The sequence below is a fragment of the Haliotis rufescens genome, unplaced genomic scaffold (assembly GCF_023055435.1).
Source record: "Haliotis rufescens isolate VD_foot unplaced genomic scaffold, xgHalRufe1.0.p SCAF_3, whole genome shotgun sequence".
Taxonomy (NCBI): Eukaryota; Metazoa; Mollusca; class Gastropoda; order Lepetellida; family Haliotidae; genus Haliotis; species Haliotis rufescens.
The window spans coordinates 19,955,692-19,981,796 of NW_025964001.1; the positions used below are offsets into that span (position 1 = coordinate 19,955,692).

At 37.9% G+C, this 26,105-nt stretch overlaps 1 protein-coding gene across 1 annotated transcript in view; it reads left to right on the forward strand.

Annotated features, from left to right (window-relative positions):
* The first annotated feature begins 7,558 nt into the window (after positions 1-7,558).
* LOC124137059 (uncharacterized protein DDB_G0271670-like) overlaps positions 7,559-26,105 on the forward strand; it is a 28,371-nt gene continuing 9,824 nt past the window's right edge. Inside the window, exons 1-19 of the mRNA XM_048403886.1 lie at positions 7,559-7,575; positions 7,723-7,825; positions 8,628-8,708; positions 9,378-9,458; positions 9,898-9,978; positions 10,831-10,893; positions 11,378-11,461; positions 11,901-11,981; positions 12,834-12,896; positions 13,381-13,443; positions 13,901-13,981; positions 15,294-15,374; positions 15,815-15,895; positions 16,565-16,627; positions 17,112-17,174; positions 17,632-17,712; positions 19,233-19,286; positions 20,041-20,094; positions 20,462-20,545. Coding sequence (XP_048259843.1) covers positions 7,729-7,825; positions 8,628-8,708; positions 9,378-9,458; positions 9,898-9,978; positions 10,831-10,893; positions 11,378-11,461; positions 11,901-11,981; positions 12,834-12,896; positions 13,381-13,443; positions 13,901-13,981; positions 15,294-15,374; positions 15,815-15,895; positions 16,565-16,627; positions 17,112-17,174; positions 17,632-17,712; positions 19,233-19,286; positions 20,041-20,094; positions 20,462-20,545 — 1,336 coding nt within the window. The 5' untranslated portion in view covers positions 7,559-7,575; positions 7,723-7,728. The remainder of the gene's footprint in view (positions 7,576-7,722; positions 7,826-8,627; positions 8,709-9,377; positions 9,459-9,897; positions 9,979-10,830; positions 10,894-11,377; positions 11,462-11,900; positions 11,982-12,833; positions 12,897-13,380; positions 13,444-13,900; positions 13,982-15,293; positions 15,375-15,814; positions 15,896-16,564; positions 16,628-17,111; positions 17,175-17,631; positions 17,713-19,232; positions 19,287-20,040; positions 20,095-20,461; positions 20,546-26,105) is intronic.

A 26,105-nucleotide genomic window follows, 5' to 3' on the forward strand; every position in this document is an offset into this window, starting at 1 on the left:
GAGTATACCAATTTGATATCAGTAAACTATTTGAAACGATGGGCCGACCATATAACTACATATACAACAACTATTCATCCAGCAGATGGTTAATTCTGGGACACTTTAGATGCACCGGGCGTATATGAAACTAACGTGCTATGTGTTAATCCTGTCATCGAGCTGCAAGGTGAAAGATCCAATGAAAACGTCTGTATCTGGACTAAGCTCTTCATTGTTTCACCTGTAACATTCCTTGCCGTTTATTGTTTTTTTCTTCTTATTGACACTGCGTGAGTGAGTATGGTTTTACGCCGCTTTTAGCAATATTCCAGCAATATCACGACGGGGGAAACCAGAAATGGGCTTCACACACTGTACCCATGTCGGGAATCGAACCCGGGTCTTCGGCGTTTAGAGCGAACGCTTTAACCACCGGGCTACCCGATCGCCCCTTCTTATTGACAGGATTTTATGGTGTATTTTATGTAAACTGCATAGCAAAAGAAAGTATACGCATGGAAATTGAATTTGACAACAGTTCAAACGTTTTTCAAAGCTCAAGAAGTCTGAAAACAGTCGCCGAAACACTGAAAACTTAAGGTTCAAAAGACATACAATAATATAATATATAAAATGCGTAATACCTACATGCAACCCATCCCTCACCCCATACACATACCTATATGCATTCATCCATCTACTCAGGTATACATGCATTCAAATATACTTACATTAAAATATACATACCTATATCCCATGCACACGCATACTTCCCCCCAACCCACACATCTATCCAATGAGGCCTGGGCGTGACAGGCCTAAAAACGACACCTATGCGCGATCGCTTTATTACATTAATTGCACTACGCAAAAGACTCAAATCTGCTTGTGATATCAATAGAGAATCCCGTACAATAACAGGAAGGCGAATTTCAACATCTACCGTTAAAAACAGGCTCTATGCAGCCCGCCTGAAAACAAGGCGTCCTGTGAAGGGTGTGACTCTAATAGCTTACCATAAGCGGCAAAAGAATTGGTGATCTAGTAGGCAACACCTGGCACTGGCTGTGCGCCAATGACACTATACCATGTTTACAGACGAATAAAGGTTTTGCCTCCGAGTCACAGATGGCAGGAAACCTTTTTGGGCGCCGTTACGGCGAGCAGTATGCCAGGGCAACAATTCTTGGCCATGATCGGTATGGGGGCGGTAGTGTCATGGTGTGGGGCGGTATCACACATGGCAGTCGAACTGATTTGATTCTTGTGAATAGAAATTTGACTAGCCAGCGATATGTTGACGGAATTTAGCGTCATGTAGTTGTTTCATACTGTATTATTATTGGCGGAAGTTTTAAACTGCAAGATAACAATGCCAGACCACTTCGTGCCCAGGTCGTCACCGATTATCTCCGACGAGAAGACAATACGGCCATAGGACTGTCCCGCTAAGTCCCCTGACATGTCCACAACTGTGGGATATTCTGGGGCTGAGTGTGTAACACAAGAGACGCAGCACCCGCCAACGTGACCCGGCTTTGGGTTGTTCTCGAGGCGGAATGGCGGGCAATACAAAGGGCAACCGTACGCAAGTTTATCAACAACATACCGCAAAGGTGTCGTGCATGTATCGCCCAAAATGGTGGACACACAAGATAGTGATGTGCGCTCCCTGAAATAACTTTACAGAAATGTATCGTCATTACATCTTCTCTATCATTTCATCACTTCCCCTATTTTTGTCGGTAGTATATAGGGTACGTTGACTGCGTTGGCTGTGTGCCCTCCAAGGTATGGTAGATGAGTCTTTCATGAAAAGAAAGATTTTCCGCTTTGTAGACGACCCGCATATGTGTTACAGAGCATATTTGTCCCTGTATATCTTGTCTGGAAGCTACATTACCATGCCTGAAAGCAAACTGTCCAGATAACCCTAAATAAACTGCGTGATACATATTGGTAGATTAGATGATTACTGATTTGATATCAGACAGACAGACAGACAGACAGACAGACAAATTTATTCGGTACTTCAGGCCACCGGCCCATAATACAATGGAAATATACTGTATATATATTTGCATGCTGAGTAGATGTAATTACATCAATTACATTACAATGTGTTTCCTTTCGATGTTCATGACTTGGGAGAGAAATTTACCTAAGCCTTTTATAATTTGTTCGTTTTCAGCTGACATAAGTCTTATAAAATTCTCAATAGAGGGAGGGGTAACGAGACGCTTGGGAAAAGAGTTTCTTCTTGCTCTAGAATAATGGTCACAAATCATAAGAACATGGAATTCATCTTCTACATGGTTATGTCCCTTTGAAAAACAGAAAGTGCAGACACGTTCATTATATATCAGTAAACTCATTGACATGATGGGCCAACCTCACAACCGTATATACTCATCTAGCAGATGGTTGATTCTGGGACACTTCAGATGAACTGGGCGTATATGAAACTGACGTGATATACATGTATGTGTTATTTTGTCATGGAGGTGAAAGTAAGGTGTGTAAGGTGAAAGATCCTATGAAAACGCCTGTGTATTAATTCAGCTGTTCATTATTTTAGCAACACATTCTAACTAATACAGTTTCCCCTTCCTTTTGACATGATTTGATATAAAGTGCGGGGCAAAGGAAAGTTTACACTTAAAAATGACACGACAAGGAGATAACAAAAAAATGTTTCATTTTTAGCCACCATCAAATATGGGTGTGTACTTTATTTTTCCAGGTAGTTTATGATAAAGAAGCTTGGTGGCCTTCAGACATTTCAGTGTAAATACTAAGGCCATACTAAGTCCTACGTAAGAGATAGTAAGCCCTGCGTAGGAGAAACTGAATCCTATGTAGGCGATACTAAGTCCTACGTAGAAGGTACTAAGTCCTACGTAGGAGATACTAAGTCCTACGTAGGAGATACTTAGACCAAAAATAATTCAATGTGGCCCCACTACGCTTCCGTACGGAACAAACCTACATATAGCAGGAGAAATAAAAGTAAGGTGCGCTCAAACACCGGAACCGACGCCACGAGACCGGAAAATGAAACTGACCAGATAGGCCTAAAACAACTCGCAAAACATAAACAAACTTCATCAAGAAGGTGGAGCGATCGGGTAGCCTCGCTGTTAAAGCGTTCGCTCGTCACGCCGAAGACCTGGTTTCGATTCCCGACATGGGTACAATGTGTGGAGCCCATTTCTTGTGTCCCCCGTCGTGATATTGCTGGAATATTGCTAAAAGCGGCGTAAAACCATACGCACACACTCACTCACTCATCAAGAAGGTAATGATGAAAAGGAACATAAACTAACCCGCATATAGAATCAGTTGCAGTTTGGACGTGTATTTTGAAACCAATCTGCAATGTTTGAATAAATATACAGCTACAGATACTGCAATGGACATTGAATAAAAAGGAACATACATGTATATCTAACAGCAAAACGACCACGCAATACAGCATCAGCAATTTTCAATGCATAACAAATATTGCATTTTATCAAATTACGATAGAGAGTAAAAGTGATGTCCATATATACTGAGGTTTCTCATATATGGGTTCTCACCTGATAATTCTAATGCAATAATCTATTCCTGAAGGATATGATTCGGTTTCGAGGAAAGAGTGGTTCATCAATATAACATGAAATGTGAATATTTATACCCGCACGTATGTTACAGAGAACAATTTGGTTTGCTTTCATTTCGCCTGTACATTTCTCGCCCACACAACAACACCTTATAGGGAAAAAACACCTGATTGATTCCAATACCGTAACCGACGTCCCCACAACAAAAAGGAAACTGTCCAGATAACCTCATTAAACTGTTGTCACAAAACATTTTAAAACATAACCATTTCCCTAACCATAAGAAATGTCTGCTTAAAGCAGACTCCACAGTAAGATTCCAAGTATATCATAATCATGTATTTATGAATCATCATTAAATTGTGATGATACCATGTGTTCACGAAAAGGTGAGCGTAGCCTGTCCCACCGTATGATCACACCACAAACACATGCAAATGCAAGTCAACTGTTAAAACTCAAAAACATGTGGTACATATTTTAAGTTTAAATACGGAATTTCATCGGACATCATTTTAGTTTCTGATGGTCATTTTAGTTTCTGATGGTCATCAGGAAGTAATATTCGGGAGAGAATAATACTAATCCATGTAGGGACAATACATGAAAGGACAATTGCAGATTTGATTTTTGCTGTAGCCAACCTACATTGTTTGAATCAATATCTTAAATAATATTTAAACGCTTTTTGAAAAAAATGATTGCAGTAAAATTAGCGTCAACTTTGGCATCAAACCGCTGGCTCTTTGCCAGTAACCCCCTCGTGGTCGTGTGGTAGAGCGTCCGCCCGGAGAGCGGAAGGTCCGGGGTTCGTTACCCGGCTGCGTCATACCAAAAGACGTTAAAACTTGGTACTTGTTGTTACCCTGTCTGGCGCCTAAGTGGCTAAAACGAGGACTGGTCGGCTCGGAGTCAGTATACTGTGTCTGAGTGGGGTATTCATGATAAACTGCGGCATGGTAACTCAGTGGGCTAGCACTATTAATCGGCATCAGTCCGGACCAGTAGAAGCAGCCACACACAAACACACACCCGCACACGCACACGCACACGCACACACACACGCACACGCACACGCACGCACGCACGCACGCACACACACACACACACACACACACACGTGTGCATGCACGTCGCTATATAAGTGCAACAATCTTGGACGCGATGTTAAACCCCATTTCACCTCACCTATTTGTCAGTAGGTGTTTCAAAGGGATGAACTATAGTTCGAATTACACCATTATGACGACGTCGCGCTATTGATGTTGCAGTTGATCCTGAGCCAGGAATTCACTGACCATACTGAACGAGAAAAACTGACGCAACTATTGGTCATTATGCAAATTGTAGAGGAATTAAATACCAACCAAAACATTTTTAAGACGGCGAAATCACTCGGATCTATTAATTCCGAAGTAGAACCAACAGGTTCTCATGATTTCTACAATACAGAATTACTCATAAAATGCTAATGTTAATACGTTATTATTTTCATTGGATAGCTACATGTATATATTTCAAGGTGTGTGTTGGAAATCCAAACTACTTTGATTAATAACTTAATGAATAATGATACACAAATGCTTTGTTATGATGTCTGTTCTAAGATGACATGCTCATTTCATCAATATGTCTCAAAACCGCCTGAATAGAGATTTATTCTTTGTCATCAAGCTCTTTTGAGATAACAATTAAACGATGTTTATAGGCTGCACGTATTGGCTAGTTAAATGCTTTAATTTGATATCAGTATTGAAAATGAAAAGGCGTGTGAGACAGCTAGCTATGTCGCATGATACCTGTAGGACATATGTCCTTAAAACCATACCTATTTTCGATTAATACATTTTACGCCTACTGTTATAAGCTAACACAGTTGGGAAAGTTAAGGAATTTGATATCAGAATGTACGTCTAAGGCCTGTTTCATGGACGCATCTGTCGCCAACTGTTATGCATAAATACTTGACAGGTGATATCTATGTTTCTGACGTGTAATCTACACTCCTAAAAGGGAACATTTGATATTATTCCAAAGAATTTGTTCCTTAATCCTTGATACAATCATGGATGGACTTTCTTAAATATTGAAGTATTGAAACAAGTGGAATTAATACTGGTACCATGTCGATTCTCAAAAATTCCAAGGATTGCTTGGATCTTTGCAATCTCACAAAAGAACCAAATTCAATTCTGTAAAAAAATTAAGCAACCTTTCACACCATTATTCAACATGACAAACTTAAAACGTCATTCCTTGATCCATGCTGCATTTTGTTATTAAACGCGTTGACCACAGATATGTTCAGTTTAGGTGGGTAATTATTAATAAGTGGAAGGGAAGTGGCTATTTTTATGATTATTAAACGAAATCAGATCATCAATATACCCAAGCTTTAACGTTAAATTCAACGTCTTGGCCAAATTACCTTGTTTTGACTGTGCTAATCCGAGCAGAACTTCCGATTCCTATGCATAAATAAACAGATCAGCAAGAAGGGCAGCACAATTGGTGCCAATGGCGATGCTTACTTTTTGCCTGAAGATTTTACCCCCCAATTAGGAAGTCATATTCATTTCACATATTGTTTTCTTCGTAAACTTCAGATGGCATTTGCTATAATTTTTGACAAATTATTTTGAACCTTTGAAGACAGATATGCAACTGCAGTCAAACCCCCGTTGTGTCGAATGTTCATCTATGGTCATCACGTCTAGAAACAAATACCCCTTGGATCAAGGAATGATGTTTATCGTGTGGGATAGTGGTGTACAAACTTTAAAAACACAAATGTCTTGAAAGAATTTAACTTGTGTTTTTTTCTGAGATTACAAAGAATCAAGCAAAACCTATGTGTTTTGGGGAACCCACATGGTATTAATTCCACTACGTTCTGTGAATATAAACCCATGTTAGCCCACCATACAGAGGACCCTGGGGCTTACAGTACATCTGTTAACTGTACGAAGCACCAGCTGGATATACACCATCACCTTGCTCACTGATTGTTGGCAATATTAACCTGTGATAAAGGCCTATAAAAATATTCCCATATTAGGTACTAAAGGTAGATGTAGATATAATTTGAATGATGTATTTTCTCATGACCTCTATTGGCGGACCTTGAGAAGAAACTAGCACATTATTGATGTTGGATTATTCACTTATTCTTTGTCTAATCACCATTTACTCAGCTTTGATTTAACTTATATATGGGTTTTTTTCCAATCAATACTAACTGAACATCACTGATTGAAAAATAATTTATCATCAGGACCAAATAGATCCAACTCACCGCATGTTGATAAATCTGAATAACATCATGTTTTGTCCTAAAATGTTGACCCCATCCACGAGGTACATATGTAAGTAACAATCCGCGGTCACATAATTCCAGTAACCCTGCCCTACATATAAGCTGCCAGCCATATACCAAATAAATGTATCCTAAATAAGTATCCAAACCATACGGGAAAATACTTTTTCAATTATACTTACGTAAAGTGCTGCTACCACAATCATACATATTTCTTAATCCAATGCACGAGATAACTGAGGCCGACTTAAAGAGGTTTCATTCTATTAGAAAATATTATTTCATCAAACATCCGAAAATTACTGTAAAAAATGATAAGGGACCTATTATTAAATATTCTAGTGTGGGATGGAAAAAAGGAGCTGAACAATTTCTTTGTCTGGAACAATTATGTTTTTCAAAAGAATCCCAGCACCCTGTGTAGTATTGCATTGTGCAGTAAAATGAGCCAGAATTAGGAACAATATATTAAACATTGATTTCTAAGTGTTTCATTATTCAGTAAATGTCCAGTTTGTAACCCCACTCCCACCATGAAATGCAATGAATAAATATCCCCAGATGTTTCATTCTGATAATATATCTGTCAGTGACGTTATATCTGCAACGCTATATAAACGCTCTGTTGTTCAGCAATTTATCTACTAAGAACTCAACCGTTCATACTCACAGGTGACTAGGCTCGACGTACGTATCATAGCTGAGCTTAAGACGTTACTCTTGCAGAGATTATATTTTGATTCAACTGTATGACAAGCAAGATATATGACACAATGTATTCATCTGTATGCCTAAAATGTGATTGTCAATATGTTTCAGTGCAAAATGATCGTACAGGTGATGCTCTCCGTTCTCCTGGTGTCAGTCACTCTGACTGAAGGTAGAGGCATTCGAGGAAGAAGCCTTAGGGAAGCTTTTGAAGGTATTCCTACGTTTGGGCTAAATGAGAATGATTTAGTTGCAAGTGATTTAGTGACATTTAAATGGCTAACAAAACACATTCGCGTTTATGTTAACATAAACCGTACAAAATTAGGCCAAATCCACAAACATACTACTGTTTCCTGATGGACTGATAATAGGAGGGGCGAGTGTGTGAAATGACCTTTGAACTTGACATTGTGAATAATTACCATAACAACTAATGTCTGTAACTAGCTTTTTATGACTAACATACTGTTTGGGCAACATAACCACCTGCCGATTAAAAAATCCGAGGCGGAAGCAGACAAACTGGTCCCTGCTCATCGTTCAAATTGCGCAGCACGTCAAACATAAGGAACCTGTTTTATCACCAGAGGCGAATTTATCTCTTTGGGGCACTATTTCGCCTGTCAATTTTTATCGTATTTTCAATGCTCCTTCCGTTTTCTCAAATTTATTTTTGGTCAAACATTTGTGATTAGGTATGTCTTAAAGTAAGAACATCTGCAAAGGGACTATATTGAGTTTACGTGTCCTTTAATGTGCCCTTTAAAAACAAAACAAGCATGTCACAGCATTCAGCTACGAATGCATCTCAAGAACTAAAGACTATTCTTCCAATTAATCTTTTCTAGATATCTAGAATTGTTACAGTTGTAACAATCCATATACAGGAAACAGAATGTCTTCCTGATCACACTTAGTTTTCAATAGACGATATAGGAGGATTAGAGAAATATAAATTCATAGATCAAAACAAGCGATATTTTACTAATATTTGTTAAATCTGTTACCATTAGAGTCTGCCTCTGAATTATCCTCTGGTTCCTCTTCCTCATCATCCTCGGAGTCAACAGAAGAAGTGAAGCGTGATCTTGAAGGTAATCATGTAGTTAATGTTCAGATTGAGAGGCGTGTTCTGTTGCTCATCTAGTGCTACTTGACAGGTTATATAAGAAAAATACAATCATCTAAACTGAAATGTTTGGAAAGACATGTCTTTGGTGTTCAAAAGTATTGTACATCTGTGAAAGAAGTTTCTAATTATCTGAATAAATTGAGGACCAATCGCAAAAACATGCTTTTTAATGACGTGAACGGTGTCAAATCTTACATGGAAGGAACAATCTTTTGGACCATCACTTGATGATTTGAGTGTGGGGGCGTTCCTAACCACAAAGGAGAAGTAATTTAGTCAAGATATCAAGACTGCTAAGAATGAAAAAGAAATTATTACTATACAAACAATTTCATCAATTTTATATGAAAAAAGTAACAACGGGGGACAGAACACCTTAATATTGTATGAATGTCACGGATTTATACCTGTGCAATGTTTATTCAAGACATCGTGTGTTCTACAACCTGGTTTATCCGCAATCTTGAAAGCCATATAGCAGCTTATTAGATTAATACACTCTATTTTTTCTGTTTTATCCTTTCATGCATCAACCATTAGCATTTTAGGGAAACATGATCAAAGTATGTCTAGATTTATTTGTTATTACCTGAGCATTTGATAAGTAAATGTGATAAATTATTGAATTTAGAATCGTCTTCGGAATCCTCCTCTGGGTCATCTTCTTCATCCTCCTCAGAATCGACAGAAGAAGGTAAGAGCAATGATGAAGGTAATGTCTGATGAATGTTCCATAAGCAACAACACGACAAATGTGTCATAGCGTCCGTGTTACCACAGCATCTCATGAAATGTAGATTATTCTTGTATGTGTTCACCCTATTATATATATATAAATGTCGCAGTCGTCACTGAATCATATACTGTAACAGTTACTTAGAATGCCTGACCCCACTGCTATGAATCATCAGAATCGACAGAAGAAAGCGAGAGCAACGATGAAGGTAATTGCCACCAGTTGAGGCTCCACAGCACGAAGACTATTCTTCCACGAGTTTATCTTTTTTAGATGTCTTGAACTGTGACAGTTGTCACTATCCACATAATGGAAACAGTTTGCCATAAAAGGTGTAGGAGGATAGGAGAATTATAGATTCATAGATCAAAACAACCAATATTTCACTTATATTTGTTAAATCTGTTACCATTAGAATCTTCCTCTGAATCATCCTCTGGTTCCTCTTCCTCATCATCCTCGGAGTCAACAGAAGAAGTGAAGCGTGATACTGAAGGTAATCATGTAGTTAATGTTCAGGTTGAGAGGGGCAGTCGGGTAGCCTAGTGGTTAAAGCGTTCGCTCGTCATGCCGAAGACCCGGGTTCGATTCGCGACATGGGTACAATATGTGAAGCCCATTTCTGGTATCCCCTGCCGTGATATTGCTGGAATATTGCTAAAAGCGGCGTAAAACCATACTCACTCACTCACTCACTCAGGTTGAGAGGCGTGTTCTGTTGCTCATCTAGTGCTACTTGACAGGTTATATAAGAAAAATACAATCATCTAAACTGAAATGTTTGGAAAGACATGTCTTTGGTGTTCAAAAGTATTGTACATCTGTGAAAGTAGTTTCTAATTATCTGAATAAATTGAAGACCGATCGCAAAAAAACATGCTTTTTAATGACGTGAACGGTGTCAAATCTTACATGGAAGGAACAATCTTTTGGACCATCACTTGATGATTTGAGTGTGGGGGCGTTCCTAACCACAAAGGAGAAGTAATTTAGTCAAGATATCAAGACTGCTAAGAATGAAAAAGAAATTATTACTATACAAACAATTTCATCAATTTTATATGAAAAAAGTAACAACGGGGGACAGAACACCTTAATATTGTATGAATGTCACGGATTTATACCTGTGCAATGTTTATTCAAGACATCGTGTGTTCTACAACCTGGTTTATCCGCAATCTTGAAAGCCATATAGCAGCTTATTAGATTAATACACTCTATTTTTTCTGTTTTATCCTTTCATGCATCAACCATTAGCATTTTAGGGAAACATGATCAAAGTATGTCTAGATTTATTTTTTATTACCTGAGCATTTGATAAGTAAATGTTATAAATTATTGAATTTAGAATCGTCTTCGGAATCCTCCTCTGGGTCATCTTCGTCGTCATCCTCAGAATCGACAGAAGAAGGTGAGAGCAATGATGAAGGCAATCGTTTATCTAGGTTACATGTTAAAAGAAAATCACTTTTGACAATAAGTAAGTGATGGCTGAGTGGGTGGTTTAACGTCCGCAGAGAAAGTATCGTTGCAATATCACAATGAGAGAAAGTCTGATAATTATGTTCTGGCGTCCAGCCATCCCACATTACAGTGAAACAGATAAAAACATGACGGTATAAACCATAGTCCTCAGCCTTCCGCGAATTGAAGCTTGTAAATTTCTACTGACGCAGTTGCAGTCAGAAAACCCTTCATACGTGAAACATAGTTATTTGAGAATTAGTGTTTTACCAGTATGCTGGACAGTTCTTCCTCCTCTCTCTATTTTTTCTGTTTTATCCTTTCATGCATCAACCATTAGCATTTTAGGGAAACATGATCAAAGTATGTCTAGATTTATTTGTTATTACCTGAGCATTTGATAAGTAAATGTGATAAATTATTGAATTTAGAATCGTCTTCGGAATCCTCCTCTGGGTCATCTTCTTCTTCATCCTCCTCAGAATCGACAGAAGAAGGTAAGAGCAATGATGAAGGTAATGTCTGATGAATGTTCCATAAGCAGCAACACGACAAATGTGTCATAGCGTCCGTGTTACCACAGCATCTCATGAAATGTAGATTATTCTTGTATGTGTTCACCCTATTATATATATATAAATGTCGCAGTCGTCACTGAATCATATACTGTAACAGTTACTTAGAATGCCTGACCCCACTCCTATGAATCATCAGAATCGACAGAAGAAAGCGAGAGCAACGATGAAGGTAATTGCCACCAGTTGAGGCTCCACAGCACGAAGACTATTCTTCCACGAGTTTATCTTTTTTAGATGTTTTGAACTGTGACAGTTGTCACTATCCACATAATGGAAACAGTTTGCCATAAAAGGTGTAGGAGGATAGGAGAATTATAGATTCATAGATCAAAACAACCAATATTTCACTTATATTTGTTAAATCTGTTACCATTAGAATCTTCCTCTGAATCATCCTCTGGTTCCTCTTCCTCATCATCCTCGGAGTCAACAGAAGAAGTGAAGCGTGATACTGAAGGTAATCATGTAGTTAATGTTCAGGTTGAGAGGGGCAGTCGGGTAGCCTAGTGGTTAAAGCGTTCGCTCGTCATGCCGAAGACCCGGGTTCGATTCCCGACATGGGTACAATATGTGAAGCCCATTTCTGGTGTCCCCTGCCGTGATATTGCTGGAATATTGCTAAAAGCGGCGTAAAACCATACTCACTCACTCACTCACTCAGGTTGAGAGGCGTGTTCTGTTGCTCATCTAGTGCTACTTGACAGGTTATATAAGAAAAATACAATCATCTAAACTGAAATGTTTGGAAAGACATGTCTTTGGTGTTCAAAAGTATTGTACATCTGTGAAAGTAGTTTCTAATTATCTGAATAAATTGAAGACCGATCGCAAAAAAACATGCTTTTTAATGACGTGAACGGTGTCAAATCTTACATGGAAGGAACAATCTTTTGGACCATCACTTGATTATTTGAGTGTGTGGGCGTTCCTAACCACAAAGGAGAAGTAATTTAGTCAAGATATCAAGACTGCTAAGAATGAAAAAGAAATTATTACTATACAAACAATTTCATCAATTTTATATGAAAAAAGTAACAACGGGGGACAGAACACCTTAATATTGTATGAATGTCACTGATTTATACCTGTGCAATGTTTATTCAAGACATCGTGTGTTCTACAACCTGGTTTATCCGCAATCTTGAAAGCCATATGGCAGCTTATTAGATTAATACACTCTATTTTTTCTGTTTTATCCTTTCATGCATCAACCATTAGCAGTTTAGGGAAACATGATCAAAGTATGTCTAGATTTATTTTTTATTACCTGAGCATTTGATAAGTAAATGTTATAAATTATTGAATTTAGAATCGTCTTCGGAATCCTCCTCTGGGTCATCTTCGTCGTCATCCTCAGAATCGACAGAAGAAGGTGAGAGCAATGATGAAGGCAATCGTTTATCTAGGTTACATGTTAAAAGAAAATCACTTTTGACAATGAGTAAGTGATGGCTGAGTGGGTGATTTAACGTCCGCAGAGAAAGTATCGTTGCAATGTGACAATGAGAGAAAGTCTGATAATTATGTTCTGGCGTCCAGCCATCCCACATTACAGTGAAACAGATAAAAACATGACGGTATAAACCATAGTCCTCAGCCTTCCGCGAATTGAAGCTTGTAAATTTCTACTGACGCAGTTGCAGTCAGAAAACCCTTCATACGTGAAACATAGTTATTTGAGAATTAGTGTTTTACCAGTATGCTGGACAGTTCTTCCTCCTCTCTCTATTTTTTCTGTTTTATCCTTTCATGCATCAACCATTAGCATTTTAGGGAAACATGATCAAAGTATGTCTAGATTTATTTGTTATTACCTGAGCATTTGATAAGTAAATGTGATAAATTATTGAATTTAGAATCGTCTTCGGAATCCTCCTCTGGGTCATCTTCTTCATCCTCCTCAGAATCGACAGAAGAAGGTAAGAGCAATGATGAAGGTAATGTCTGATGAATGTTCCATAAGCAGCAACACGACAAATGTGTCATAGCGTCCGTGTTACCACAGCATCTCATGAAATGTAGATTATTCTTGTATGTGTTCACCCTATTAGATATATATAAATGTCGCAGTCGTCACTGAATCATATACTGTAACAGTTACTTAGAATGCCTGACCCCACTCCTATGAATCATCAGAATCGACAGAAGAAAGCGAGAGCAACGATGAAGGTAATTGCCTCCAGTTGAGGCTCCACAGCACGAAGACCATTCTTCCACGAGTTTATCCTTTTTAGATGTCTTGAACTGTGACAGTTGTCACTATCCACATAATGGAAACAGTTTGCCATAAAAGGTGTAGGGGGGTAGGAGAATTATAGATTCATAGATCAAAACAACCAATATTTCACTTATATTTGTTAAATCTGTTACCATTAGAATCTTCCTCTGAATCATCCTCTGGTTCCTCTTCCTCATCAGCCTCGGAGTCAACAGAAGAAGTGAAGCGTGATACTGAAGGTAATCATGTAGTTAATGTTCAGGTTGAGAGGCGTGTTCTTTTGCTCATCTAGTGCTACTTGACAGGTTTTATAAGAAAAATACAATCATATAAACTATAAAAAATTTGGAAAGACATGTCTTTGGTGTTCAAAAATTTGTACATCTGTGAAAATAGTTTCTAATTATCTGAATAAATTGAGGGCCAATCGCAAAAACATGCTTTTTAATGACGTGAACGGTGTCAAATCTTACATGGAAGGAACAATCTTTTGGACCATCACTTGATGATTTGAGTGTGTGGGCGTTCCTAACCACAAAGGAGCGGTAATTTAGTCAAGATATCAAGACTGCTAAGAATGAAAAGAAATTATTACTATACAAACAATTTCATCAATTTTATATGAAAAAGGTAACAACGGGGGACAGAACACCTTAATATTGTATGAATGTCACTGATTTATACCTGTGCAATGTTTATTCAAGACATCGTGTGTTCTACAACCTGGTTTATCCGCAATCTTGAAAGCCATATAGCAGCTTATTAGATTAATGCACACTATTGTGCCTTCCATTCATGGAACGGTTGAAATATCAAGACATACTGATGTCATCAACACGAACAAGGTTATTTCGAAATATGTATTTAAAAGCGTTATGGAGCCCACGATCATTTTCTCTTTCTAACTTGTTTGTTATCCTTTTATTTACCTAGTACCAGCTCATCAGGGTAACATATGTTCCTCGTTTGTCTGTGCATTCCAATGTCATACAATGGCTAGTTGGCGTGTTGAAGTACTTAATACTTATATAACCATCCTCTGAATCATCAGAATCGACAGAAGAAGATGACAGCAATGATGAAGGCAATCGTTTATCTAGGTTACATGTTAAAAGAAAATCACTTTTGACAATGAGTAAGTGATGGCTGAGTGGGTGGTTTAACGTCCGCAGAGAAAGTATCGTTGCAATATCACAATGAGAGAAAGTCTGATAATTATGTTCTGGCGTCCAGCCATCCCACATTACAGTGAAGAAGATAAAAACATGACGGTATAAACCATAGTCCTCGGCCTTCCGCGAATTGAAGCTTGTAAATTTCTATTGACGCAGTTGCAGTCAGAAAACCCTTCATACATGAAACATAGTTATTTGAGAATTAGTGTTTTACCAATATGCTGGACAGTTCTTCCTCCTTTCTCTATTTTTTTCTGTTTTATCCTTTCATACATCAACCATTAGCATTTTAGGGAAACATGATCAAAGTATGTCTAGATTTATTTGTTATTACCTGAGCATTTGATAAGTAAATGTGATAAATTATTGAATTTAGAATCGTCTTCGGAATCCTCCTCTGGGTCATCTTCTTCATCCTCCTCAGAATCGGCAGAAGAAGGTAAGAGCAATGATGAAGGTAATGTCTGATGAATGTTCCATAAGCAACAACACGACAAATGTGTCATGGCATCCGTGTTACCACTGCATCTCATGAAATGTAGGTTATTCTTGTATGTGTTCACCCTATTAGATATCTATAAATGTCGCAGTCGTCACTGAATCATATACTGTAACAGTTACTTAGAATGCCTGACCCCACTCCTATGAATCATCAGAATCGACAGAAGAAAGCGAGAGCAACGATGAAGGTAATTGCCTCCAGTTGAGGCTCCACAGCACGAAGACCATTCTTCCACGAGTTTATCTTTTTTTGATGTCTTGAACTGTGATAGTTGTCATTATCCACATAATGGAAACAGTTTGCCATAAAAGAGTTGGGAGGACATAGAGAATTATAGATTCATAGATCAAAACAACCAATATTTCACTTATATTTGTTAAATCTGTTACCATTAGAATCTTCCTCTGAATCATCCTCTGGTTCCTCTTCCTCATCATCCTCGGAGTCAACAGAAGAAGTGAAGCGTGATACTGAAGGTAATCATGTAGTTAATGTTCAGGTTGAGAGGCGTGTTCTGTTGCTCATCTAGTGCTACTTGACAGGTTATATAAGAAAAATACAATCATCTAAATTGAAATGTTTGGAAAGACATGTCTTTGGTGTTCAAATGTATTGTACATCTGTGAAAGAAGTTTCTAATTATCTGAATAAATTGAGGACCAATCGCAAAAACATGCTTTTTAATGACGTGAACGGTGTCAAATCTTACATGGAAGGAACAATCTTTTGGACCATCACTTGATGATTTGAGTGTGGGGGCGTTCCTAACCACAAAGGAGAAGTAATTTAGTCAAGATATCAAGACTGCTAAGAATGAAAAAGAAATTATTACTATACAAACAATTTCATCAATTTTATATGAAAAAGGTAACAACGGGGGACAGAACACCTTAATATTGTATGAATGTCACGGATTTATACCTGTGCAATGTTTATTCAAGACATCGTGTGTTCTACAACCTGGCTTATCCGCAATCTTGAAAGCCATATAGCAGCTTATTAGATTAATACACTCTATTTTTTCTGTTTTATCCTTTCATGCATCAACCATTAGCATTTTAGGGAAACATGATCAAAGTATGTCTAGATTTATTTGTTATTACCTGAGCATTTGATAAGTAAATGTTATAAATTATTGAATTTAGAATCGTCTTCGGAATCCTCCTCTGGGTCATCTTCGTCGTCATCATCAGAATCGACAGAAGAAAGTGAGAGCAATGATGAAGGCAATCGTTTATCTAGGTTACATGTTAAAAGAAAAACACTTCTGACAATAAGTAAGTGATGGCTGAGTGGGTGGTTTAACGTCCGCAGAGAAAGTATCGTTGCAATATCACAATGAGAGAAAGTCTGATAATTATGTTCTGGCGTCTAGCCATCCCACATTACAGTGAAACAGATAAAAACATGACGGTATAAACCATAGTCCTCAGCCTTCCGCGAATTGAAGCTTGTAAATTTCTACTGACGCAGTTGCAGTCAGAAAACCCTTCATACGTGAAACATAGTTATTTGAGAATTAGTGTTTTACCAGTATGCTGGACAGTTCTTCCTCCTCTCTCTATTTTTTCTGTTTTATCCTTTCATGCATCAACCATTAGCATTTTAGGGAAACATGATCAAAGTATGTCTAGATTTATTTGTTATTACCTGAGCATTTGATAAGTAAATGTGATAAAATATTGAATTTAGTATCGTCTTCGGAATCCTCCTCTGGGTCATCTTCTTCATCCTCCTCAGAATCGACAGAAGAAGGTAAGAGCAATGATGAAGGTAATGTCTGATGAATGTTCCATAAGCAACAACACGACAAATGTGTCATAGCGTCCGTGTTACCACTGCATCTCATGAAATGTAGGTTATTCTTGCATGTGTTCACCCTATTAGATATATATAAATGTCGCAGTCGTCACTGAATCATATACTGTAACAGTTACTTAGAATGCCTGACCCCACTGCTATGAATCATCAGAATCGACAGAAGTAAGCCAGAGCAACGATAAAGGTAATTGCCTCCAGTTGAGGCTCCACAGCACGAAGACCATTCTTCCACGAGTTTATCTTTTTTAGATGTCTTGAACTGTGACAGTTGTCACTATCCACATAATGGAAACAGTTTGCCATAAAAGGTTTAGGAGGATAGGAGAATTATAGATTCATAGATCAAAACAACCAATATTTCACTTATATTTGTTAAATCTGTTACCATTAGAATCTTCCTCTGAATCATCCTCTGGTTCCTCTTCCTCATCATCCTCGGAGTCAACAGAAGAAGTGAAACGTGATACTGAAGGTAATCATGTAGTTAATGTTCAGGTTGAGAGGCGTGTTCTGTTGCTCATCTAGTGCTACTTGACAGGTTATATAAGAAAAATACAATCATCTAAACTATAAAAAATTTGGAAAGACATGTCTTTGGTGTTCAAAAATTTGTACATCTGTGAAAATAGTTTCTAATTATCTGAATAAATTGAGGGCCAATCGCAAAAACATGCTTTTTAATGACGTGAACGGTGTCAAATCTTACATGGAAGGAACAATCTTTTGAACCATCACTTGATTATTTGAGTGTGTGGGCGTTCCTAACCACAAAGGAGCGGTAATTTAGTCAAGATATCAAGACTGCTAAGAATGAAAAGAAATTATTACTATACAAACAATTTCATCAATTTTATATGAAAAAGGTAACAACGGGGGACGGAACACCTTAATATTGTATGAATGTCACGGATTTATACCTGTGCAATGTTTATTCAAGACATCGTGTGTTCTACAACCTGGTTAATCCGCAATCTTGAAAGCCATATAGCAGCTTATTAGATTAATGCACACTATTTTGCTTTCCGTTCATGGAACGGTTAAAATATCAAGACATACTGATGTCATCGACACTTTATAATCGAACAAGGTTATTTCGAAATATGTATCTAAAAGCGTTATGAACACCACGATCATTTTCTCTTTCTAACTTGTTTGTTATCCTTTTATTTACCTAGTACCAGCTCATCAGGGTAACATATGTTCTTCGTTTGTCTGTGCATTCCAATGTCATACAATGGCTAGTTGACGTGTTGAAGTACTTAATACTTATATAATCATCCTCTGAATCATCAGAATCGACAGAAGAAGATGACAGCAATGATGAAGGCAATCGTTTATCTAGGTTACATGTTAAAAGAAAATCACTTTTGACTTTATTTAAAGCCTGAGTGGAAGGTTTAACGTCCACTATGAAATTATCGTTACAATATCAAAATATTTTCAATCACCACTTTATTTGTGTGTGGCGCCGATCCTATCCATAAAGGTGCATTGACTAAGTAAAGATGATGAGAATGAAAAAAGGACATATTATCGTACGAACTCTTTCATCTCTTTTATCTGACAAAAGCAACTACAAGGGACAGAACACCTTAATTTTGTATGGATGTCACTGATCTATACCTGTGCGAATGTTAATTCAAGACATCGTGTGTTAACCTGGTTAATCCGCAATCGTGAAAGTCAAATAACAGCTTATTAGATTAATACACACTATTTTGTCTTCCATTCGTGCAACAGTTGAAATATCAAGAGATCCTGATGTCAACACTTTATAATCAAGCAAGGTTATTTCGAAATTCGTATTTAAAAGCGTTATGAAGCCCACGATCATTTTCTCTTTCTAGATTATTCTTGTATGTGTTCACTCTCTCAGATATCTACAAATGTCGCAGTCGTCACTGAATCATGTTCTGTAACAGTTACTTTGAATGACTTACCCCACTGCTATGTGATGGCTAGTTGACAGGATGACGTGCCTTAAATTTACAGAATCATCCTCTGAATCATCGGAATCGACAGAAGAAAGCGAGAGCAACGATGAGGGTAACTGAAAGTTTATTTAAAATCCTTTGTATTGTGAATAATGGCATGATGACATAAACCACTCCCTTTTTCATTAGGGAAAATATTCTACACGTGGCTATCTGACATGATAATGTGATTTATTTGAGAACCATCATCCGAATCTTCCGAATCGACTGAAGAAAGTAAGAGCAACGACGAAGGTAATCCTGTATTCAGGATTGATGTTAGAAATCGACTGTTTTCTTCATGAGTGAGAAGTGAATGTGATGTTTAATGCCCCTTTTGGGATTATTGTAACATTATTAGGGCGATGGAGAGAATGTCCAAATCTCTGTTAATTATCATACTACACAGAGAACGAAATACATCTTTATCACAATATGTACACCACGATTGACGGGCAAACATGTCAACTATGCAAGTCCTAGAATCTTGCTACCCTGGCATCTGTTCAGTGAGTGAGTGAGTGAGTTCGTATGGTTTGACGCCGCTTTTAGTAATATTCCAGCAATATCAGGGCGGAGAACACCAGAAATGGGCTTCATACATAGTACCCGTTTAGGGAATCGAACCCGTGACGAACAAACGCTTTAATCACAAGGCTAACCCAAGAATGGCTTAATAGCATCAACCACATGCATTTGACTTTCATTTTCACTTTCATCTAAACATCCTTTCTGTAAGTTTGTCAGGATGTCATATGCTCTACGTTTCTCTAGTTCCTGGACGCTATGTGGCCTTTAAACGTGGAAATATTATGTTTATTTTTAAGAATCATCATCGGAATCATCCGAGTCGACAGAAGAAAGTGAGAGCAGCGATGAAGGTAACCCTGTGTTAAAATCCTATGGTTTAGCCATTAAGAAGAAATGAGTGAGATGTTTATTGTTCCTGTCGGGCAAACGCCCACTAGTTTATTCAACTCACACCAAGCACCAACACCAACTACGGCATTCTTATATCAGGATAAATCATACAAATATACCATGTTTCGCTATTTTGAAATAGAACTATTGCAAGCATCAACCTACATATTTTGATAATGGTTATTTGAAATATTTTCGATCCACTTAACAAGGTTGTTATCCCTATTTTCTTGCATACTTTGTCCGCACTCAGTTTGTTAGCTTTTTGTTATATTCCCATTATATAATATAATCATTTGATTTGTGAAGGTTTCTTACTGATTTTAGAATCATCTTCTGAATCATCCTCTGGGTCATCTTCATCTTCGTCATCCTCCTCAGAATCCTCGGAAGAAAATGAGAACGAAGAAGGTAATCTTACGTTAATGGGTGCAGTAGAAAACACGACGAGAATGTGATAGCCTTGTGCTACATCTGCCTTTTGTAAAAGGACGACTCTACTTGTTTGAACGTATCTTGTCATGTGATGCTACCTGTGAAGGTCAGACTTGGTCCTCAGCAACCCATAGAAGGCGACTATGTTTGTCGTAAGAGCGACTAATGAGGTCGGGTGTTCACTGTTCAGGCTTGCTTACTTTATTGATGCATGTCATCGTATCCCAATAGCGTAGATTTATGCTCATGGTGTGAATCACTCGATTTTCTGGTCAAGACTTGATCATTTACAAACCGCCATTAAACAACAAACAAGCAAACACATGTTGCAGTTACCGACTATGATAGCTTTTACCAGGTAACTTTTAGGTAACGATCTATTGATCTATAAAATCAATTTATAATACACAATATTCATTAAGTTTATTAAATCATCAATTCTTCATATAAGCATCAAGATTGCTTTGAAATTACTGCGTTGTCAAATATATGGCCAGTTCAAGGTTTTGACATCTGCTAAGGAACATAAGAAAGTGCAACAATAACATAACGCCAGACAAAAAGAAAGAAAATACAAATTCTTCTCCCTTTCTACTGCAGCACACCCCTGAAGATCCGCGGTAGAATAGGTCTTCAGCAACCCATTCTTGCCGTAAAAGGCGACTATGCTTGTCGTAAAAGGCGACTAACGGGATTGGGTTGTCAGGCTCGCTGGATTATTTACAGACCGCCGTCATATAGCTGGAATATTGCCGAGTGCGGCGTAAAACAAGAAACAAACCAACCAATCTACTGCAGCATCTGGAAAACCAAAGTAATCTTGATATAATAAGATGATAAGTAGACGATGTAGTCACATTTTCAAACCGTGTTTAAAACAAGAACTATGATGAAATATAAAAATAATGTAGGAATATGGTATACTGGCATAGTAAACGGTGTAGTATGCTCGTGATAGATATAAAATATGTACCCCTGTATATGTAGTCAACAATATCCGTGAAGATCCGGGTTAAAATAAGTCTTCAGCAACCCATATTTGTACATAGAGGCGACTGACGAGATCGGGTGGTCAAGCTCGGTGACTTGGTTGATGCATGTCATCTTGTCCAAAATCCGTTTATTGATGCTCATGATGTCGATCACTGGATTCACTGGTCCACACTTGATTATTTACAGATCGCTGTTATATAGCTGGAATATTGTTGACAAACAAACATGAATCATCAATGTATGTCCAAGATGGAGTTTCTGGTCTCAAAATCAATTTCTTTTTCAGCGACATTTGCATAGAGGATGGAACACTGCTTGGAAACCTGCCTTTATCAACTGTGCAGAAATATCGACCGATAGCATTTCAATTGTATGTTTGATAGAATAAAAAGTTCGTGACAGAATGTGTCTTTGTGTAACATTATGTGACAATCTATGGCGTTTCAGTCAAGATTCCCAAACTTTTGAATAGGCAAAAACATGTTTGTCAGTTCCCAGAGAATAGTGGGAATCTTCTTTGAAAACATGCAGACGGTATACTCCATATACCGTGATCAAGGAAAAGTGGATCAATGACCGGATGTAATTGTGACAAGGACATAAATCGCTTGCCCTATGGCAGCCGTATAACTTTAAAATCGTGTCCTTCAGTAACCGTGTTTCAGTACTTTTACTTTGAAACCGCCCTGATGTTGTAAGCAACATTCCACTCCGTATGGGTACAGTGACACACCATAAGCCTAGTCACCCACCTTCCCTAATATGTGGATGTGTGCATGAGTACGTGCGTGCGCGGGCGTGTGTGTGTCCCGAATCTCATTCATGGAAAAAGATAAACCATCAGAATGATGATTCACACAAACAAATAGAATAAGGAGTAAAGGAGTCCTATTCTCTGCGAGATGGTTTAGAGAGAAGTTAATGTGAGAAGTGACAATGTTACAGGGGTGGGTGGGTGAATGCTTTTGCACAAAAACAATGTAACAAAGAATGCGGGCAATCGAAACTGAACCAGACAACTGATGGTTGGTCGTATTGGCAACGATACACACAATCGACACGTCACACAATCATGCAGGTCACATGAGTGCAGTTTTAATGTGTTTATGCTTTAATGTCATCTACATCAATGATCTGAAATCGTTCAATAATCATCAATAAGCATATTCCTTCCACTGAATTAAAGGAGATAAATGAGAACGTCTCGTCTTTTTTTCATATTTAGATCTATGCATACAGATTCTGAATGACAAAACACTCTCCACAAGACAAGACAAAGAGATGACTTCAACTTTCCAACAGTCAACTTTTCCTATATGTCGAACAATATTCCTGCAGCTCAATCCCTTGTCGCCTACATTTCACAACTTTTGAGATACAATCGAACATTTTCTTTCTTCCAAGATTTCAAAGAGCCTCGTACGACTCTTGCTCAAAAGTTGTTTAATCAAGGTTACAACATTCAAGGCCTCTGTAAATCTTTCAAAATGTTTAATGGTAGACATATAGACGACATTTCCAAATTTGACGCATCAGTGACAAAGATGATGTCATACGCCATTCCCTAGTTTGACTTGTAACATTTGTTCCCGTGTTTTTTTCAAGTGATCAATTCACCTGCCTTGCCTTTGCATGTGTTTGTGACGGGTGCCACTGGTGGGGACAGGATACGTTCACCTTTTCGCGAACACCTGGTATCACCACTATTTGAATGTGATTTATAAACACATGCTCATGATAAAGTCGGAATCGTACAATCGACTTGCTTTCGGCAGAAATTTCAGATGAATATGGAAATGGTTTGATAGCTTTTATTTTGAAGTTGACTGAGATTATAAAGAACTAGACAACAATAACTATCAGTGTTTACAAAATACAATATCATTCTTAATAACTTCCAACAACCAAAGAGACATGTGTGTAGTTTTACTTATCGAAATCTCGGATATCAATTCAATAATGAATGGATACTCTCCAATCGGCTAAACGTAGAAGGTAGTGCATTAAGTGAAGTAATTCTGAAACAACAGACTATTGGATCATGACAACAACATGCAGATAATACAACGTGGGGCCACTATCAAACAACCTGAAAATAATAACTGTTACTCCAAAACAGATGGTCATCTAACATGACCATGTGCGTGAGTAAGTATTGTTTTACGCCGCTTTAAGCAATATTCCAGAAATATCACGGGGGACACCAGCAATTGACTTCACCCAGGGTAGTATAAGTGAAAGAAATTCTGGTGCTTTCAAATAAAGAGAAAAGCCACAAAGTTCATTCCATAATCTTGTTTTTTGGTTTTGTTTGTTGCTTAGCGCCGCACTCAGCAATATCACAGCCATATGACGGCGGGCATTCCATAATCATAAGAAATCTCTGCGATTCCGACTATATCATAAGCATGTGTTCATGAATCACTGTCAAATAGTGAGGATAAAAGGTGTTCGCCAAAGGTGAGCGTATCCTGCCCCATTGGTGGCACCCGTCACAAACATACGCCAAGTAGTTATGCCAATGTGCAGATATAGACATTGTAATTATAAATCAAGGTCTTCATTTGATGGTCTGAATGCTCATTTTTGAACCACAGGGGCAGCAAAAACTCATGGCATGATTGTCTTGCTTTGCCACATCACCCCTTAATGTTTGGTTACCTTCGTCATGACCCTCATGTTCTTCTTTCGATTCTCTCGATCGAGATTATTGATAACATTTAAAGAATGGCCATCGTAAGGGATATGAAGAAATATAGAGAATAGGCACTGAGGATGATAACGATCCCAGTCGTGGATTCAAAAGCTAATCCTGAAAAAAATAACTGTTACTCCAAAACAGATGGTCATCTAACATGACCATGTGAGTGAGTAAGTATTGTTTTACGCCGCTTTAAGCAATATTCCAGAAATATCACGGGGGACACAAGCAATTGACTTCACCCACGGTAGTATAAGTGAAAGAAATTCTGGTGCTTCCAAATAAAGAGAAAGTCTTGAGCAGCTCCAATGTATCAGCCAAAACATTTCTCACCATAATTAATAATAACTATTGAGCTGATGGTGAAACTCGGAATCTTCAGTCCATCAAGATAACAAAGTCCCAGTTCAAGTAATATTCAGTCAACGCAAGAGAATAACCAATCTCGATTATCTGCCAAAACATTGGGCGAAGAAAGGCAAAATAGTGATGAAAAAGTATACAGTGGTGACACTATCGACTCTTAACCAGACAATCCAGTAAAACGATATCTCGTTTCAACTTTCAACGATATTGTTATTTTGAATTACGTCTGCTGCTTACACGTGAAGGGAATCTGCTGTGTCGATTGTGTCATCACTGATTTACAAAATAATATCACTAGATTATCTGGTCCAGACTCGATTGTTTACAGACAAATTGGCTACCGGTTCAGGCTACAGGCTACAGGCTACTGATAGAGTAGGGAATGCTTCCCCTTTTCGCGAACACTTGGTGTCATCACTTGGTCGATGTTTCTGCTGGTGGATTGAAGTCTCCGAGTGTCATCATAAGCTCAGTAGCATTTATCAATTATGCTGCGTCAGCGACAAAAGATATGTTTGGACCGATACATTAAAACCGTTCCCATTGTTTTGAAAAACGAACGTTTTTCCTTCACTGATAATTTGCAGAATCTCTGCACTTGTACACATCAGACGTAATTCGAAACTAACATATCGGTTTTATCTTTCAGCCAAATAGTTAGAGGAGAAACGCTATGTGCAGGCAACAAACACATACTTTTTGAAAGGTTTACTGAGGCCATGAATGTTGTAACGCTGATCAAACAGCGTTGGGGCAAGAGTCGTATGCTGCTCTTTGAATCTTTCGTAGAAAAAAAAGAGTATGCTTTACTGTACCTTACAAATTGTGAAAGTCACCTATCCAGCCATTGGACAAGGATGCAACTCAATCTTTCTATGAAGTCAGCACTTATTTTCGCAAGACTTAAGACAGGAGGTAACTAACGGAATTTAAACACCTCAGAAAAACTGAACTACAAAAACATCCTGTACCCACATGTTTATGCTAATGTCCAAACTCCACAGGAAACGCCACATACACCACACTATAACAAATCTGTGCGATAACACCATTTGGTAGAAGGATGAAATAGAAGACCAGGGCTTCATTTACTCGATGGCTCAATGTGACTATAATAAATGTTCATGAAGAATTTATCATGTAGTATATATGGATGTCGGTAAATATCTTCCTTTTATATTACAGTGAAAGGAAAGATGTTTTCAATGAATAAATACCATCTGGTACTCTTACAGAAGCTGATAACTTTATCCAAATGTAATGAATATATATCCCCCCCATGTTTCATTCCGATGTAATTTGAAAATCTATCCATCGATATTAATATATAACTGACGATAAGCATAATGTACCACAGTTAAAATAAATTGATCTATATCAATATGCACATTTAAAGGAAATGTGCTGTAACAGGCCAGAACATCTGGCTTCTGAATGGAAAGGAGATTTTGATCAATTTCAAACATTTTATTCATA